This window comes from Coffea arabica, chromosome 4c (genome assembly GCF_036785885.1).
Source record: "Coffea arabica cultivar ET-39 chromosome 4c, Coffea Arabica ET-39 HiFi, whole genome shotgun sequence".
In the NCBI taxonomy this organism is placed as follows: Eukaryota; Viridiplantae; Streptophyta; class Magnoliopsida; order Gentianales; family Rubiaceae; genus Coffea; species Coffea arabica.
The window spans coordinates 33,525,803-33,544,702 of record NC_092316.1 but is presented as its reverse complement, the minus strand read 5'-3'; the positions used below and the strand labels follow the sequence as shown (position 1 = coordinate 33,544,702).

General features: G+C 43.5%; 2 protein-coding genes across 2 annotated transcripts; both read right to left on the bottom strand.

Moving 5' to 3' along the window:
- Window positions 1-4,659: 4,659 nt before the first annotated feature.
- On the bottom strand, window positions 4,660-5,436 carry LOC113739137 (protein FAR1-RELATED SEQUENCE 5-like). Its single transcript, XM_027266380.1, has one exon. It carries the CDS (start codon window positions 5,434-5,436, stop codon window positions 4,660-4,662), a length of 777 nt encoding a protein of 258 aa, XP_027122181.1.
- Window positions 5,437-5,763: 327 nt separating this feature from the next.
- Window positions 5,764-6,354, bottom strand: LOC113739138 (protein FAR1-RELATED SEQUENCE 5-like). The gene has a single exon (XM_072044918.1). It carries the CDS (start codon window positions 6,352-6,354, stop codon window positions 5,764-5,766), a length of 591 nt encoding a protein of 196 aa, XP_071901019.1.
- Window positions 6,355-18,900: the final 12,546 nt, after the last annotated feature.

Below are 18,900 nucleotides of genomic sequence, written 5' to 3'. Positions count from 1 at the left end.
GTCGCTTTGTATATAACGAAACTTATCCGACATGGTTCAAGCACTGCATGTGAGTCTACAGTCTCTGCTCAGTGTGATATACTAGTTGGCCTCATATGCAAAAATGTCGATCTCACTATTTTAATGAGATATTCGCGAAGGTCTCGCTACCCAATGTTTTGGGGTTCGAAATGATCATTGTAACTATTCTCAATAGATACTTAATAAAGTGTCTAAGAAATTTAATGTGTCAGTGGGAGAAATTATCGTTTCTGCCAAGGGCAATAGCACAAACAAGAGAAGAGGAAAGGTTCATCGAATATTAACTAGTTGTATTATCACTAGTTGTAATATCGGGGAATATCTAGTTGGAATAGTATTCAGTTTTAAATAGAGCAGACGAAAAGCTGCTGATTGCAAATTCATTAGTTATAATAAATTGTAACATACACCTAACTGGTTGTAACGCAATCCGTACATAGTTAAACGTACAGGTCACTGATGTGTAACTGTTTATCCACATGACCCTTAATATTGGTGTACAGGTCATTTCATGACAAAAGCTGCATAATTTGTTTTATTGTGTGAACAGATTTGACACAATTCAATGGCATGCATCGAACTCTACAGCTTCCACTTCCACGACAAAATTGTTTGGCCTGGAATGCGTTGTCCAGAGATATTTTACCACATTGTGAGGGTCCTGTGGACTATAAAAGGGCGCGGTTGCAGTAGTATATCCCTCAACAACAAAAATTTTTCCGTCCACCTTTCATTACTACACAAACATTTTCCATTTTCAATAACTTCACACTTTCCATTTCTTTCTACTGAAGGGTGGCAATGAACCCGTGCATGCAATTTATTATTAGTATTCTTCAACCCTCCTCTAACCTCAATTGCAGTGTCATCAATAGAGGGTTCACACAGAAATCAAGTTCTTGGGTGCCAAATAGCAGCCAGTAGGTTGCATAATGTTCGAGAAGATCTCGCTAATTTAATGAGATGTTCGAGAAGGCCTCGCTACATCAATTATTTTGGGGTTCGAATCGACCATCTCTATGTTCTCAATAGACACTTACTAAAGTGTCTAAGAAATTTTATGTGTTAGAGGGGAGGACTTATTGTTTGTGCCAAGCGCAATTTCGCAGACGAGAGAAGAGGAAAGGTTCATCAGATATTAACTAGTTGTAGCATCACTAGTTGTAATATCAGGGAATTTCTAGTTGTAATATCAGTAGTTTTAACTAGATAAGACATCCTAACTGCCGATTGCAAATTCATTAGTTGTAATGAATTGTAACATATACATAACTGGTTGTAACTCAAAATGTATATGGCGTAATCAAAATTTGTTGCATTTTAAATATTAGTTACCCTACTTTCAAATTACTTGTCCCGATGAAGTATCATGTTCTTCTGCGAAACTGTTACTTATTATGTGGTCATGTGGAACCAAGCCAAGCCACCAATTGTAAGTTCATTTCTGTACTGAAGGAGTAATACATATTGAAGTGCCTATAATACTATCTGTAATACTCATCGTTAATACAATTGTAAACAAATTGTCTAAATTTTAACATATAGGCAAATGACAATGTGCATGTACATGCACATCAATAAGCGGTAACAGCTTATTAACGTTCTGTAACGTACATATGCTGGTGGTAACTTCTTGTTACACTTGAAAAGTAAGGTGACTGACGACTATTTGGGTATTCCCCTGACCCAATTGTTGTTGGAGTACAGGTCATGACCCAATCGAATTAAACCATTATTTCATCCACACACTATATATTTGACTAAACGTTGAGTCTATTCTCTCATTAATAGGTGGTTGCCATGCCTTCATCTACTCACCCAAGAGTACTATCCCGTGGAGAACAACATGAAATGACATAGCAAGCAGTTAGTCAAGTTGCCAGAAGAAACCATTTACTATGCATGATCTGAAATAGGTACTCTGTTAAAAATTTCTACCTCTTTTTTTCTCCCACCTAATTCTTTATCAGTAGATCCTTCCTTTCATCCAACCAAAAAGCAGTAGGTATTAGCATAGTCATTCAATCCACAAACGAAGGATCTCAGACAAGCTCACCATCAAATGTTCGGCAAAAAAGACGGAAAGCATCGTTGGATCCAACAAATGCCATAAGCAAGTACGAAACACCAGATGGGAGGATTTTAAATGGTAGCAAACGCGAGTTCATAAACGCTCCACTTAAAACCAACAACTCTCTGGGACTAGCTGGTCACATTTTTAAAAATACCGTCAACGATCATCTACCATCTGGCTATTTCGTTATGGACCATGAACCCATATGGGAGCCTGTTCGTGAGCGAAGAATGGAATTAGAAGTATTTTGTCGCTGGCATGGCATCCACGTCCCGAGAACAAGGTCAGCGGATCTTGTTATAGGACCACAAGCCAATGATGCAAGCGTATTACATAGACTACAGCGAGAAGTTATGCAGATGGAGCGTAGGCTTCACAGGTTCCACGAGATCCAGGCCGCAAAAAGACATGGTATTGGAAAACATTTTGATGTTCAACATATTTTAGCAGATCCCATGCTTATATCGGACCCAGACCTATCTGACTTTACTGAATCAAGCGACGATGACTTTCAAAGGTACATACCCCACTATCTAATGTATGACGGCGTTCCCAGGTGTTGTATGGGATACAACTGATAACAAGGGATGTAGTCCAATGTTCATCAGGGTAGCGATAAAACTATACTCAAACAAATTGCTTACCATATTTGGATATTGATCATGCCTGTTAAACACTCGTAACTAGTTGTAACGTAACAGTAACATATCCCTAACTGGTTGTAACCCATTGTGTACTGTTCATTCTTCCTTTTTGTTGCATTGTAAAACTTCATTTTAACATTACAAATTAGTTCTCCAAGGAATCATTTTCTTATGCGCACCTATTACCAACATGTGGTCGTGACCTGGCTTGACCATAATTTAGTTAACCTAAAAACTTGTAATACCAATTGATGTGCCTGTGATATATCATGTCAATGGTGCACTAAATTCGTCAAATGATGCAAAATAAATGGCGTAAATGATAATATTTTTATAAAAATAGCCCAATAATAATTCGAATTTATCATCGTAACAAAATCAAGACAATTTATACTTTAGATTGTGTTATCTTATACATCGTACCTTTGGCGGTGCGATCTATGCCAATAAATATGTTATTAAGGTATGCAATTGAATGTAGTAGAATGGTATACATATTACGACAACCATTCAATTGTTATGGTCGATTTAATGAAAAATATCCGATCACAAAAAACACGTTCAATTCTATTGTAATTACTTCAATTTTCTACCAACTTTATAATTTTTTAACAATTTTATACAACCCAATACAAACTATTGATGACTACTAACACTAGATGCGATTACAATTGTAATCCACTTGTCTAAATTTGAAAAGAGTGAAACATCAATGGTGCCTGTACAACCTCATAAATAAGTTGTAATAGCTTATTAACTGCTTGTAACGTACATATGCAGCATTCTCAGGTTGGGACAACCACTTAATGTCTCTTTCAAAAAGTATAGTTACACATCATTCATCAACCTCATTCTCGGGAGAGGCGACGTCAACGCGTAGTTGCAATCCCACCTTGGAATAATAAAAAATAATACGTTATTAAAGCGAGCATACGTTAGCCGTTAACTGCATAATTTGCATGATTTGACAGCCTTCGGGTGCCCACCATTACAATTAAAGAAAAAAAGGTAGCTCTACTACATGAACAAGAAGGTTTTTATTTTAACTACTAAATGTATGCATGCCGTTTGATATCGGGAGCAACAGCATTTGGAGGGCCATTCACTATCTGACTCATTGAATGCGTCTACAAGTTTCGTATGGGCAAATCATTGTATAAGACAAACAAAATACGTATATCAGGAGGGATGACGGTCGTAACAATATTATCATACAATGTAACATCAATGTAACTATTTATGCTGTTAGAAACATCCAAATAAAAGCAAGAGTCGTTTCCATTTTATACTAACCGAAACAGAGTCAGTAGATGAACGGCATCCCATAAACATGTATTCCTCAAATGAAATCGATGTCGACTCCGATTCTGAGACCTACAGTATTGACACGGCAATAATATTATTTCATAATGAATGTTACCTAAAATTTAGTTAATAGTATAACAATAACTTAGTTTTAGTATAAATGTTCCCTAAATACCAAAATTTGATCCATACCGTAGTCGGTGTAGTTCTTGATAATCTAGATTTTCTTTTTACTCTGTCAAATTTATCGACCCAACTTTGCATCACTCTACTTTTCTTCCCACCGCCTCGTTTTTTAATGCCTCTTGCGACTACTGCCTCCCCCATTTCATTTACAATTTCAATTTTATCCCGTTCCTCCATATTCAAATTTTTTTGATTTTGCAAAGGTTGCTCTTCGCTTTCTGAGAGGAGGAGCTCAACTCTCTTTGACAAATCGGATATGACAGTGATTGCTACTTTGCTGGTGTCCTCCGACATTGCTGCTCGAGTTGCGACCTTAATCATGGCTGGAGCGAGCTCCCGATAATGAGTTGAAATCATTACTTTAGGATCAGCCACAACTTCCTGTCCTCGCCGATGAAAACAGTCTCCAGCCCGAGCTCTTTTTGTCCATCACCTCTTAATGTATTCAGGAGGAATTATTTTTATGCCCACGGTATCAAACACCTTCAATGCGTGCCCACATAAAATGCCTTCATTCTCGTATTTTTTGCAACTACAACGTACACTTAGATCATTCCGATTGAATACTACTATTCTTTCAGGTCCTCCATCATACCTCATGACCACAAACTCCACAAACATCGCTGCATCTTGTTGTCTCAATATAACCATAGTTGTTGACTCGCCATATTCATTTTGGAATGCAACAAATACGGTTGGTGAATACGTTTCTGATGCATGCACAAGCATAGGTGTTTGCCTTAACCCTACCATGGGGAGCTTTTGTCTCATTTCATATTCTGCGATCAGTTCATTATGTCTCTTTTCATCAACTACCGAATTGAAATGCCTAAAGAACTGCACAAGGTCATGATCCAGTTTCAAATGATTTTTAATTGCTGCATTTAGGCTTTCGCTAAGTTGGGTGCTTCGCATTCCTGCGGTCCATCTTTCTTTCATCATGCACCTTGCCCATTTATCACGAATTCTATACAACCCAGAGAGCCATTCATTATTTTCAAGATTGTGTTTCTTCACCATCGCCTCCCACACCCTATTGAATTGTTCCACTTCTTCAAACTCATACATGCAGGCACCAAACATGTATGGAAGATTACTATTTTCCTTGTAGTGATTGCCAAGATGTTTCATAAAATTACGCCTTATGTGAAACGTACATAGACCGTGAAATGTTTCAGGCATGACAATTGAAAGAGCGGCTGCCATGGCGTGATCTTGGTCGGTTAGTATGGTACTTGGATGCTTTCCGCACATTGCTTCTAGAAATGTACCAAACACCCATTTGAAAGAATCTATCGTCTCATCATACATAAGGGCAGCACCGAATATCACAATTTGCCTATGCTAGTTAAAACCCATAAATACTCCAAGTGGCCGGTATTCTTTATTTGTTTTGTAGGTTGTGTCGAATGTGACTACGTCTCCAAAAAAGTTGTAGTCAATTAACATTCCTGTATCAGCCCAAAAGATATTCGTTATTTGTTCTTCACAGTCCAGCTGTACGGCATGAAAAAATGATGGATTCTCGAGTGTTTACTCTTGAAAATAATTCAGCATGCTACCTGCTTCTCCATATTTCAAACTCCTTTCCCGTCGAGTACGAAGATATCGTTTCAGGTCTTCCCGAGTATATTCCATATTTCCCATCCCACCTGCCTCCTTTCCCATAAGCTCATGGTTCTGTTTCAATGAAAGCCCAGCGTCCTCGCTTATTTCAGCTTGGAATCCTTGAGCCACACTCACTTTTCTTTGTGATGGCATCATGTGAGCACATTGAGCAATGTGCAACTCATGATTATGCTCTAAGACAAGGTCATGCACCCGGTACTTCATTGTCCCTCTAAACAACACGATAACCATTTTAGCTCCACACCCTGTTTTCGTCGGCGCTCGTGTCCTCTTTGGCATCACATCACCTTCGTACTTGCATTTCACACCTTCCTTGCAGCAACTATATCTCCTAGACGTGGTCACGCCGTCTTTGTCTTTATTCAGATAGTCTTTACGTACACTGAAACCCATTTTAAAGGCATACTTGTTGTAAAACTTGTACGCATCCTCTTCACTATTGAACTCCATTCCTAACTCAGGGGTCCCATTTTCTGCCAATTTGCTGCAATCCATTACTTCTGCTCCTGTCAATTATGCATCAAACACCCTAATTTGCAACATTTCATGAATAGTATGTACATAAACAACAATATAAATGTATATTACCATTCATAATGTGTTATGAATCACACATTACTTGTATACCAAATCCTATTATTACGCTTATCAATATGATTAATGATTCACATTACCTTACTTTTACACTAAGACAACGGCATTATCTATGTACAAATACAACTCCATGTACACTAACTTATACGGACTGTAATGTATTGGTCACACGATGTAAGTCCATTTTAACTGTATGTACATCCACGCTGGTAATTATATTTTGATTCTAGGTTCTTTAGCTCACTGGACCTTATGTCATTCGTTAATGACAACCGCATAAGCCAACTCCACATTTTCTACTATTTCTATATTTTGAGGGCCAAACAAGTACTTTCTACTCATTGTAATATATTTCTTACATCATGTAATTGACTTACAACACAAGGTTCACCCATTTATTATTCACATATGTGTCTTTTCCTCTGCTTCGCCTCATTCAACTCTACGCCTCCATTTTATACACACTGTATGGTCAGGAGAGGGACAAACTAATATTGCTCCATGAGCATGGACCAATTACTAGATGCACAATGATTCATATCAATTGTAATACGGTAATTATCATGTAACTAATTTACAACAGGATGTATATTCATTCACTTGTTAAATATGACTTTGTTTCTCTTATCTTTCCCTAATTCCAGCCGACGGTTTACTTGAATACATAACCCTAGGTCTTCCAAAAACTACTATCCCATTATAGTCCATCACTAAAAAGCTGAATGCTCACACACACACAGATACGGTACCACACATACAAACACAGTACAACTTCACTATTTTTCTATCATCCTCATATTATGTCTTCAGTGACTCTAATTTCATCCTTCCTTTAACAGATGTGCATTTGGGTGACAAATTATTGGCTACAGTTCCTGACATGATTCAGTCATGTTACCTTCGTCTGCTAATACGCTTCACATTTCACCGAAGTCGGAGACGTAACTGCTTCTGCTATTAAGTTGAAGGACAAAATCTGGTTTCGTGAGATGCTGAATTTCCTCTATTTGCTTCTACCTTACCGCCGCTCTTGCACGCATTCAGAATACATACAACACTCTTATACCCAATTGGAGACCACAGCTGCTTCTGCTATTCAATTTTACGGACAAACTTTGGCTTCATCTCTGTTTGCTTCTTCCATGCCGCCTGCCTCTCCACCCACTTTTCTGTCAATTGCTACTTTCATCATAGTAGACTACACCCACTTCACCTAGATGAACCCAGTAGGTTGAATCCCACCCGAACTTCAGCTTTCTACCTTCAGTGAGCGGTCAGTCAGAGTAGATGACCTTCACAAGCACATGAAGACGCTTCCCTCAGTTTTGTTTTCTGCGGCTAATTCAAAATTTCAACTTGAATTTCAAAAACCAATTCTCTTCCGTTTGCTCCGTCTGCTCCCGTTTGGAAGTCAACATTTTTTTATTTGAAACGGCGTCGTTTTTGTGCCCTGCTTCAGCCTTGCTGACTTGGCTCATTTGTCTCCTCACGTTTTTTATTGTGAGGAGACCGTTCAGACGACCGCTCCTGCCCCATATCCATCTATGAATGGTGCTCCATCACTACCAACAAGGAGCTTTGCAGCGATTTTGTCTTTGAATAGCAACTCTGTGGATTTGTTTGACCTTGGTACAATATCTATGCATAGAGGAGAACCTGCTCTTCAAATGTCTAAGCAAGCGATGATGCAATTAGCACAACCTTTTCACAATGCATTGGTTGGTGGATTTGCATTTAGCAGGCCCACTATGGATGTTATTAGGAAGTTCTTTCTATCAGTAAGACTTTAGGGTGAGTGCCCTGTTGGATTATTGGATGCTAACCATGTCTTGATTCGTCCTACTCTAGAAGAGGATTATACAAGATTATTTATCAGAAGAACATGGTTTGTCCAAAGCTCACCTATGATGGTTTCAAAGTGTTCTATGGATTTTAAGGCCAACAAAGAAATATCGATTGCACCTGTTTGGGTGGTTTTCACCAAAGTACCTATACTTTTTTTTTTGGGTAAAAATCAGCTGAATAAGCTTGCTTTTATGCTGGGGAACTTACTTAAAATTGATGCAGCTAAAAGAGACATTAGACATCCTTTGGTTGCAAGGCTATTAATTAAGGTTGATGTTACGTAGCCTCCGGTGAAAAGGATTTGGACTGGAGATGATGAGTATGGCTTTTGGCAGAAAGTAGAATTCAAGAATTGGCTAGCTTTTTGTTCTTTTTGCAAAATTTTTGGACATGAGGAAGGCGATTGCTTTAAGAAGAATCCATTTTTAAAACCTCAAAAGTAGGTACAGTCTCTTGAACAAGCTCCTATGGGGGACAAATAGGCTAAGGTATATGTTCCAAAAGCCCAAGTTGACAAAGTAAGGCTATGGTGGTGGAGGAGGGTAACGATGTGAGGGTTATGTCACAAGCATGAAATCCTAGCATAGTAATTCATCATCCTGAGGTTAGTGTTGATCAATTCCATCACAATGAGTTTGGGCATATCGTTATGTCGAGCAAGAATCCTAATGTACCTTTGCTACATCATTGGGTGCGAGTGCTTTAGTAGAGGTCCGGGGTGTAAAAATAGCTTCGAAGGATCTAGATTCTGCTAAGTTGGTTTCGGAAGAGAATTTAGTAGAGGGGATTCTCATGGATATTGATTTGGAGAGTGATGTTGGTGGACTGGGGGTAAAGCCAAGTTCAAATGATAGGATGGCCGAACATGGTCGCATAGATTTGGTTATGGTGTCGAAACAGCTACAAGTCTTTAATTCTTTTGGTATTCTTGCAGGGATTGAAGAGGATGAAGTTTTCCCAAAATCTAGGATTTGAAGAAGGGCTAGTTCGCTTAGTCTAATCTAGGATTTGAAGAAGGCTGATTTGCTTAGTCTGTCGCGAGGTGGTAAAGATCAACATTTGTTGTATCAGGATTTACATAATGTGAAAGGTCAATTGTTAAGCAAAATGGAGTAATCTGGTTAGATTGATAAGGAATTCATTTTTTTCTATTGTGATTGATGAAGTAGATATGCAGCTTATAAATCAATTGGATACAAAAGAAGTGAAGAAGAAACCATGCAGGCCTCCAAAGTCAAGTAAGAAACGCATGCAAGATGTTGAATCTCAAGTTCATTATGATCTTCATTCTTATGTTAAGTCTAATTAATTTTCTTCTTTGGAATATATGGGGTGCATCTAGAATGGATTCACTTAGGTATTTAAAAAAAAATGGTCCATGGTTATAACATTAAAATTCCTGTGTTGTTGGAACCTATGTCAGATGATGTACAATTAGGCTTTGTTCAGCATTTTTTAAAGTTTCAGTCGGCTTCTTTGTTTGTTAAAGGAAGGATTTGGATTCTTTGGGAACTTGCTCTAAATATTTCATTTAATACACTAGCAAACCAATTGATATATGTGAAAATTAGAGTCTCTTCTGGGTTGCAATTTTCTTTCTCGGCTATCTATGGTAGATGTACTAGAATTGCTAGGAGACCTCTTTGGAATGCTTTAGAAAGCTTGGCGGGTTTAAGGCAAGGACCGTGGATGATTGCCGAAGACTTTAACGTCATTTCTAAAGCCTCGGAGATATTAGGAGTGTCATCACTAAATGTTTGAAACATGGAGGAATTTAACCTAGTAATATTTAATTGTGGTTTAGCCTCAATAGATTTTGAGGGGCCTATATACACCTGGACAAATGGGATAGTTTGGCAACAATTGGATAGGGTGCTGATTAATTAGGATGTCAGGTGGCATCTTCATTTAGGTATTGAAATGCATGGTTGTGGCATCCGGAATTCTCAAAGGTAGTTAAAAAAACATGGGAAGACTCTATTCAATTGCATAGTATGCAAGATTTTTTCAAGAAATTAATCTATGTTCGAAGAAAGCTGTGGATGTGGAATAAAGAGGTCTTTGGACATATTACTCTTAGGATGAACGAGTTGGAAGAGGTTATGAGTGACAAGGAGAAGGAATATGATACAAATAAGGATATGTCATCTAAAATAGCATATCATAAAGCCAAGGCAACATATATGAACCAATTAGCTATTGAATGTGATTATTAGTGACAAAAATCAAGAATCAAATGGATACAAGTGGGAGATGCGAATACAGCATTTTTCCATTCCATTGTCAGGCAGCGAAGGAATTCAAACTTTATTTCTTGAATATGTGATTCTTCAAGGCAATGGTTAGAGGATGTAGAGCTTATCAAGGGTTCGGCAGTGGATTTATTTGAGAATTTATTTCGTTCGGATAGGAGCATTAACAGATAGCCAGAGATGGATTCAATTGTCACAGGATGATACTAAGAGTTTGATTACTATACCTAGTTTGGAAGAGGTACATGAGGCTGTTTTTTCTATTAATGTTGACAGTGCTCCTAGACCTGATGGTTTTGGATCGGATTTTTAGCAGGTCTATTGGGAAATAATCAAAGGGGATCTACTGGTGGCAGTTCAGGATTATTTTAAAAGGGGAGTATTTACCAAGAGGCATTACTAGTACGTTGATTGTATTGATACTAAAAATGGAGAGGGCATCACAAAGGTGGGACTTTCAGCCTATTAGTCTATGCAACATTAGTTCTAAAATCATATCTAAAATCATGACTAATAGGTTGAAAAAAATTTTGTCCAAATTAATTTCCCCATGACAAACTGGTTTTGTCCCTGGCCGACAAATTATTGATAATATTCTAATGGTTCAGGAACATGCAAACGAGATTGATAGAAGATTAGCAGTGCCAAACTTGATGTTAAAACCAGATGTGGAGAAAGCATATGATAAGATGGAGTGGTCTTTTTTAATCTTTGTGTTGAGGGCATTCGATTTCCAGGAAAATGCAGTAGATTTGATTTTTCATCTCATGTCCAATAGTTGGTTTTCAGCTTTAGTTAATGCGGAGCCAGCAGGTTTTTTTCGATGTACCTATGGTGTCCATCAAGGGGATCTTATTTCACCTTCATTGTTTGTGTTGATTGCAGAATTTTTTGGTAGGGGATTGCACTTTTTGTTTCAACAAGAGAAACATAGATTTTTTCAGGTTGAAGGATATAAAATTCTATATCTAGCTTTTTTGCAGACGATATATTATCATTTTTACTTGTTTCTCGAAAGGAAACTTAGAGGCCATTAAAGGGTTTTTTTTTTTTTGATAAATATCAACAATATTTCGGGTAGAAAATAAATACGATGGAGAGTGCATTTTTTTGTGTTCTTCATTGGCGTCCGAGGAACAAGTTGGATTGGTGTTGACTATACTTCATTTTCAATGTCAATTTTTTCCTTTTGTTTGTCTTGGTGTACTGATTACTGGAAAACAGCCTTCCTCAATCCTTTTTTATGAAATTCTTGCAAAGGTGCATGTGTGAGTCTTTCATTAGAGTAGAAGTTATTGTCCATGGGAGGTAAACTAATTCTTATAAGACATGTTTTGAATTCAATGCCGATGTATCTTTTACAAGTTCTAAAGCCTCCTAAGGCTATTCTTATTGCTTTGGGGTGGATTTTTAATTCTTTCCTTTGGGATAAAACACAAGAGGCTAAAAGGATACATTGGACAGCTTGGAAGCGGGATTGTTTTCCTACTAATGAGGGTGTTTTGGGGGTTAGATCATTGGGTGATATGGTTAAAACCTTTTCTTGCAAGCTATGTGGCGTTTGCATCAATGGTGTTCTATATTGTCGGATTTCATGTTTTCGAAATATATTGGAGATCAACACCCATTATTAGTTGAAACATACAAGCCTATGGGTACATGAGAAAGGTTGCTAGATGCTTGGGGGTGGTAGAGGCTCAGATTTGATGGAGTTTAGGGGCTAGTATGGTGAATTTGTGGTTTGATATTTGATGTGGGGATGTTCCTTTAATTCAGGTGGTCCCGATGGATATGGAAATGCCCCATCTTTTGGTAGCAGTGTTTTATGGGCAGGAAGGATAATATGTTGACAGGTTGAAGCAATGGTTACCAGATCAAGTGGTTTTTCATATTTTGTTGATAGCTTTTGATCCTCAAGTTAAGGATGAGATCATATGGGTTCCTTCGACAATGGGGAACTTTTCTTTGCATTCAGCATGGGAGTTGATTGGACAAAGGAAAAGTAGTTCTTTGATAAATTAAGTTGTGTGGAATAATGCTATCCCTCTAAAAATTTCTGTTTTCACATGGAAGCTTTTACACAATTTTATTCCTTTGGATTCAACAATTTGTAGAAGGGGCTTACCTTTGGTGTCTAGATGTTCATGTTGTCTGGAAGAGGAGGAAACGCTGACACATCTTTTTGTTAGTGGTCTGATTGCAATGGAGGTTTGGAGTTACTTTGCTAATATGTTTGGCATTCTTTCGTTGCCTTTTGAGGGCTTATCCATGCTATGGATGGCATGGTATTCGTCTCTTGGCCGTATTCCAGTAAATCATATTAGATGTATAATTCCTTTAGTAGTGTGCTGGTTTCTTTGGAAAGGAAGGAATAAAGCTAGGTTTGAAGGGATCAAATTTTTGGCTCAACAGGTGATTTTGAGGTGGAATGGATTTTGCACGAGTTAGGGCAAGCTAGATAGTTTTCTAAGGCGCAGTTTTATGGAGATTTGGATTGCTATTGGGCACAGTTTATCTCAGTTGTGCCTCGTAAGGTGCAGATTTTTTCTGTTTCTTGGAAAAGGCCTCCTAGAATGCAATATAAATTAAACATAGATGCTAGTGTGGTGAATGGTAGGGCATGTAGAGATGGGGTGCTACATGGTTCGGATGGTAGACTTATTTTTGCATTTTATAAGGAGTTTGGGGAGTTTGATGTCTTGCAGGTAGAGAGTTAGCTTTATTGGAAGGACTATAGATGTGTGCTGAAAGACATATTTAAGGGATCAAGGTGGAGATAGATTTTGCTGTGTTGGTATCGCTGACTAAGTCTGGATGAATTGGAGGATGGTTGTTTTGTAATGTGTTGCGAAGGATTAGAGGGTTTTTGGTTGTATTATCAATCTCTATTGAGCATGTATTTCGTGAAGCAAACATAGTTGTGAATAGGTTGGCAGTTCTGAGTGGTCATTCTAGTAAGGTTTTTGAGTCATATCAGTAGTTGCCTAGAGAGGTTGGAGCATGTTTAGCTCTAGATGCTAGGGAGTTCCCATCAGTTAGATATGTTATGTTTAGTTATTTGATTTCTGAAAATTGTAAGGCTTATCTTAAAGTCATTGTAATTTTTTATTTTATGGAATAAATAAGGGAGTGCCGCCTGAAGAAGCACGGAACTTCCCCGAGGAGAGCTAACCTGATCAGCTCGGCGTGCTGATGGAAGAGCTGATCCTAAGCCTGCAAAACAGAAAGGGTGAGCTGACAGAGGGGGCCCGAGGGTTGTCCCCGAGGGCACTCCGACGGTCAAGTTAGTTTTCCGGTGAGTGGAGTTCACGGGAAGTAGTAACAACCAGGAGCAATTTGCCTATAGTGAGCGTACCTTGTACAGTTGACGTATGCTACCATTTATACCTGCGAAGGAGTCCGACCTCCGTATGTCTCGGGACCTGCCCGGAATAGTCGGTATCCCGCACTCAGGGGGATTGCCCCCGACCTCTTCGGGATGAACTCTCGCCCCCATAGGAGCCCTAGTGGCGCGGCCCAGGTCGGCTGCCAGAGGCCAGGGGCCGAAGCCCAGCTCGGCCTTGCCTGGGCTGCCACGTGTCCGGGCCCAGAATGGGACCTCTGCACTAGCCCCCTAGATTAGGTAGAGCTGTCAGGCAGACCTGATCTAACTCTGCCACATGGGAGGCCAGGGCCGCGCACTACCCTGCCCAGGTCATTCCTGGTACAGTGCTGCCGCAGGGATGCCGCGCCCACGTCCTTTCAGCTGTCACGCCTCTTCGATTTCCGTACCAGCATTAAATGCATCCACATGGGGGTCGGTTCAAATTCACGCAACCGCTTTCCCCCCATTTCTTTCCCTTATAAATAGGGATTATCAGACTTCCATCCGCTCCATTTGCCACTTCTTCTCCCTCTTGCGCATTTCGGCATTCCCAGTTCCCTTGTGCATTTGCATTTCCATCTTCCGGCACCTTCCGGCGTCCCATACCCCGATTCCGGCGAGTCCTTCATCCCTCCTCTGCCTTGATCATCATCAGTAAGTCCCTTTTGCGATCCTTTTCCCTGTTTGCAGTGTCACCTTTGCTTTTTATGTCGGGTCACTCCGACGTCACCTCCATCGCCTCCCTGTCTCCGGTCCGCCGCAGAGCCACCAGAATCTTCATTTCGTCCTCGTCTCATCTTCATCTTCTCCATCGCCTTCCCCTCCTCCTCCTTCCTCTTCTTCTGCTTCTAACCCCGACCTCCTTGACCCTATAGTCATTATGAGTTCTCCCTCACCCCAGTCTCCTTCCTCCCATTCCCCTTCTGCCCGGGCCCTCGAGGAGGCAGCTGAGCTCGATGCCTTCATCGGGCGGCTGGCTTCCGCCGCCTCTCCCCCCAGGTCTCCCCACGACTCCCCCGGCGGAGCCCAAGGTGGAGCCGGGGAGGACAGGGGTTCCTCTGAGGGGACCCCTGCTTCTGATCAGGGGAATGAACCTGAGCTCTCCTACGGTCGTGTAGACCTGCAGGAGGCTACCCTATCCCCCGAGGGCGTGGCCGAGCTAGCCAGGTCCTACTCCATTCCACCGGCCTTTGAGCCGAGGGCGGCCGGGCCCGACGACCGAGCCTGCCGACCTCCTCCAGGTTTCGTAGCCATCTACAGGGAGCAGCTCATTGCAGGGCTTCGTCTTCCCATCCCCACTGCTCTCACCGAGATCCTGAACTACTGGGGGCTCAGGATCACCCATCTTCACCCCACCTCCATCAGGATCATTACTGGATTCCTGATCTACTGCCTCCTCTGCGACATCCCCTACTCTCTCTCCCTCTTCCGAGCGGCCTTCATCCTTAAGACCGCCCTCCCAGGATGGTACTACTTCTCCCGCCGCGGCCCCCAAACCAAGGGAGGGAAAGGGGCCCAGGAGTTGTTCTTCGGCCTCCCCTCCTCCGTGAAAGATTGGAAGGAGGACTTCTTCTTTGTCAGATCCACACATTTTCCCCCCAATGTGTGGAAGGTTGGGGGAGTCAAGGCCGACTCCTATCCGGAGGACCTGGACTACGAGACCCTCGGCCAGCTGTTGGGCTCCAAGGTGAAGCTCGATGTCACCAAGATCTCCACTGAGCAGATCTCCGCAGCCGGGCTGATGGGGACGTTGTCCGAATCCTCTGGGGAAGTGGCGACCCCCCAACCCAAACTCGACACCTGTAACACTGGCTTTGCCCCTGTCACATTCATAGTGTATAGATTTTTTCTTTTACCATCTTGCGTTTTGCTGATCTGGTGGTGCTTGTTGCAGTGAGGAAACTCTCCCAGCTGCTGGGCGCTGCTACTGAGGAGGTCACCCCCGCCCCCCAGCCTGAGACTGCTCAGGGTGCCCCAGGAGGGGTTTCCACCCCGGGGGGTAGCTCAGCCCCCCAGAATGAGGCATAGCAGCCGTCCCCCTCCAAGCAGGCCGCCAACAAGAAGAAGGCTGCAGGGCAGAAGAGAGGCAGGGCTGAAGAGCCCTCCCAGGTCGGGCAAAAGAAGCTCGCGCCGGCTGTTCCCCCACCGCTCCCCCTGGTGTCATCTGGGGGTCCGGTCCACGTGGGCGTTGGCTTCGCTGAGGAGCATGCTCTGGAGTCCCCTCCTCCGAGCTTGTGGCACTTCCGCTACATCCTCCCCCAGAAGCCGGGCCAAGCCCCCACTATGCACGATCCCCGCCACTTCTGCCCCTCCTGGAGGCTCTCCATCAACGACCGGGTCCAGTTCCCCGAGGGGGCTCGGGAGCTGCTGGTGGGCTCGGTCCTCCCCCGGGACAGGAGGTGGATGGAGCTCGCCGACCCAGCCGAGCTCCAGGACATGTACTTCACCTCCCAGGCCCAAGTAAGTTTTCTGCCCCCGGAGTAATTTTGCCTCCGTGTCTCGGTTAAGTAGTGTGACCAGTTGACCTGTTCCCCTTCCCCTTCAGGCCAACGCCGCTGGTGCCGCCCTGGCGACCCGCTTCTCCGAACTGTCTCCCGACCTGGAGAAGTTGCGGAAGAAGAACCTGGAGGCGGAGAAGAAGCTGTCCCAGGCCCTCAACGAGGCAAGCTCCCTCAAGGCCAAACTGGGCAAGGCCGAGAAGGAGCTGGACACCACCCGGGTCCAGCTCGCCTCCACCAGGTCGGAGCTTGACCAGGAGAAGGCTGGTGTGGCCAGGTTGAAGGAGGAGCACGCCATCGAGCTCTCCGGCACCGTCAGCAGGGAGCGGAAGAGGGCTGTTCGGGAGTTCCTTACTTCCGACCAGTTTGAGGAGGACATCGCTCACCTCAACCTGCCCATCCTCCAGGTCGGCTGCACCCGGGCCCTGGACCAGGTGAAGAAGCTCAATCCTTCCGGCCTCGACTTGGCGAGCTTCAAACACTACAACCCCGCGGCCGAGGCGAGGCTGGACTGGCTCTTTGACGGGTACCGCAAGGGGCATTCCCTGAAGGAGCTGGCGGGACGGACCGACGTTGGGGCCGAGCTGGAGGAGGTTCCCTTGGAGGAGGACGGGTCTCCTGGCCGAGCTGCCGGGAAGGAGCCAGTGGTCTAGGGCGGCGGCCACTCCAGAAACCCTTTCTGTCTTCTTATAAGGATGTGACCATGCTCCAGTTGAAAATGCTCTTGGAGGTCAATCCGAGACGGGAGGGCTCCCCTGCTTCCGGACTCCTGAATAGCCTTCACCATACGCCTCTCAACATGCTGAAAATGTACTTTCAGCCCCCACCCCGGTCGGGCCACCAGCTGGTGGAACAGACATCGAAGGAGATCGCCAACTCGAAAATTTTGCTGTAGATAGGCAGGGCGCTTTGTAATAGATGGGCGGCTCAGGAACTCTGTGAGCCTTGTAATAGATAGGCTTTGGATGTATATATAAACTTAAGACTTATTTCGCATTTCTTGCTTGCTCCCCATTCTGTCGCGCCGACCTCTAGGGGTCGAGCATCAGCTTCTATCCAAGTTCTCAATCGCGCCGACCTCCGGGGCCGGGCCCTGACCTGTGATCTTTGGAATATTTAAGCCATGCCGACCTCTTGGGGCCGAGCATGTCAACGTCGAACTCCTTTCCGCCGACCTCCTGGGCCAAGCGCGGAGTTTCCAAAACCCAGAACCCTTCCAAGTTTCCTCGTTTTTCCTCGATCCTGCCGACCTCGTGGGTCGAACACTATACCTTGATCGTGCCGACCTCCTGGGTCGAGCACCAACTTAGAAGCCTTGGAATATTTAACCCACGCCGACCTCTAGGGGTCGAGCAGGTTGGGCGTCGAACTCCTCCTTCGCCGACCTCCTGGTCGAACGCAGAATTCCTAGAATCCTCCAAGTTTCCTTGTTTTTCCTCGATCCTGCCGACCTCGTGGGTCGAACACTATACCTTGATCGTGCCGACCTCCTGGGTCGAGCACCAACTTAGAAGCCTTGGAATATTTAACCCACGCCGACCTCCTAGGACGAGCACTTCACACTCGGCTGAGTACTTAACCATTGAGTGCGTTCGCGCCGAACGCTTCACACTCGGCTGAGTGCTTAACCATTGAGTGCGTTCGCGCCGACCTCCTGGGTCGAACGCTTCACACTTGGCCGCTTAGTACCCCTAGCCCCCCACTAGGACATTGAGCGAGGGAACGCTGAGTGTGCTAGTGTTAGGTGCAGGCTTGTAAAAAATGTTACAATGAAACAAGTACAAGTGGAATTGAAATTGTAAAGTCGGGTTTTTATTGATTGAGAAAACAAAAATTCTGATTCCAGAGTACAGACAACTGGGATTTCTAGGCTATCCTATGCTAAAAATAGTCGCAGATTGGAGAAGTGCCAAGTACGGGGTACCTCGGATCCATTCATGCTGGCGAGCTTGCAGTAGCCAGCTCGGCTCACCTCAATGACCTTTTAGGGGCCCTCCCAATTTGGGTCGAGCTTGTTGGAGCTGTGAGCTCGGCTGATCGAGTTCTTTCTTAGGACGAGGTCTCCGGGCAGGTACTGTATAGTTCTCACTTTGGCGTTGTGATAGCGGGCGAGCTGGCTTTTATACTTAGCCATTCGAACAGCCGCTTCCTCACGCCTGATTTCGAGCATATCCAAGTTGCACCTGAGCTCTTCCTCGTTGGAGGTTGCCACGAAGTTCTGTGTTCTGGGTGAGGGAAGACCGACCTCCGCGGGCACCACCGCCTCTACTCCATAAGTTAGGGAGAACGGGGTCTCTTGGGTTGCTGTCCGGGGCGTAGTGCGGTAAGCCCAGAGGACACTGGGGAGCTCATCCAGCCAGCTCGATTGGGCGGACTCCAGTCTAGTCTTCAACCCTTGCAGAACGATTCGGTTAGCGTTCTCCACCTGACCATTGGCCTGGGGGTGACCAACCGACGTGAAGTGTTGGTTGATTCCGAGCTCGGCGCA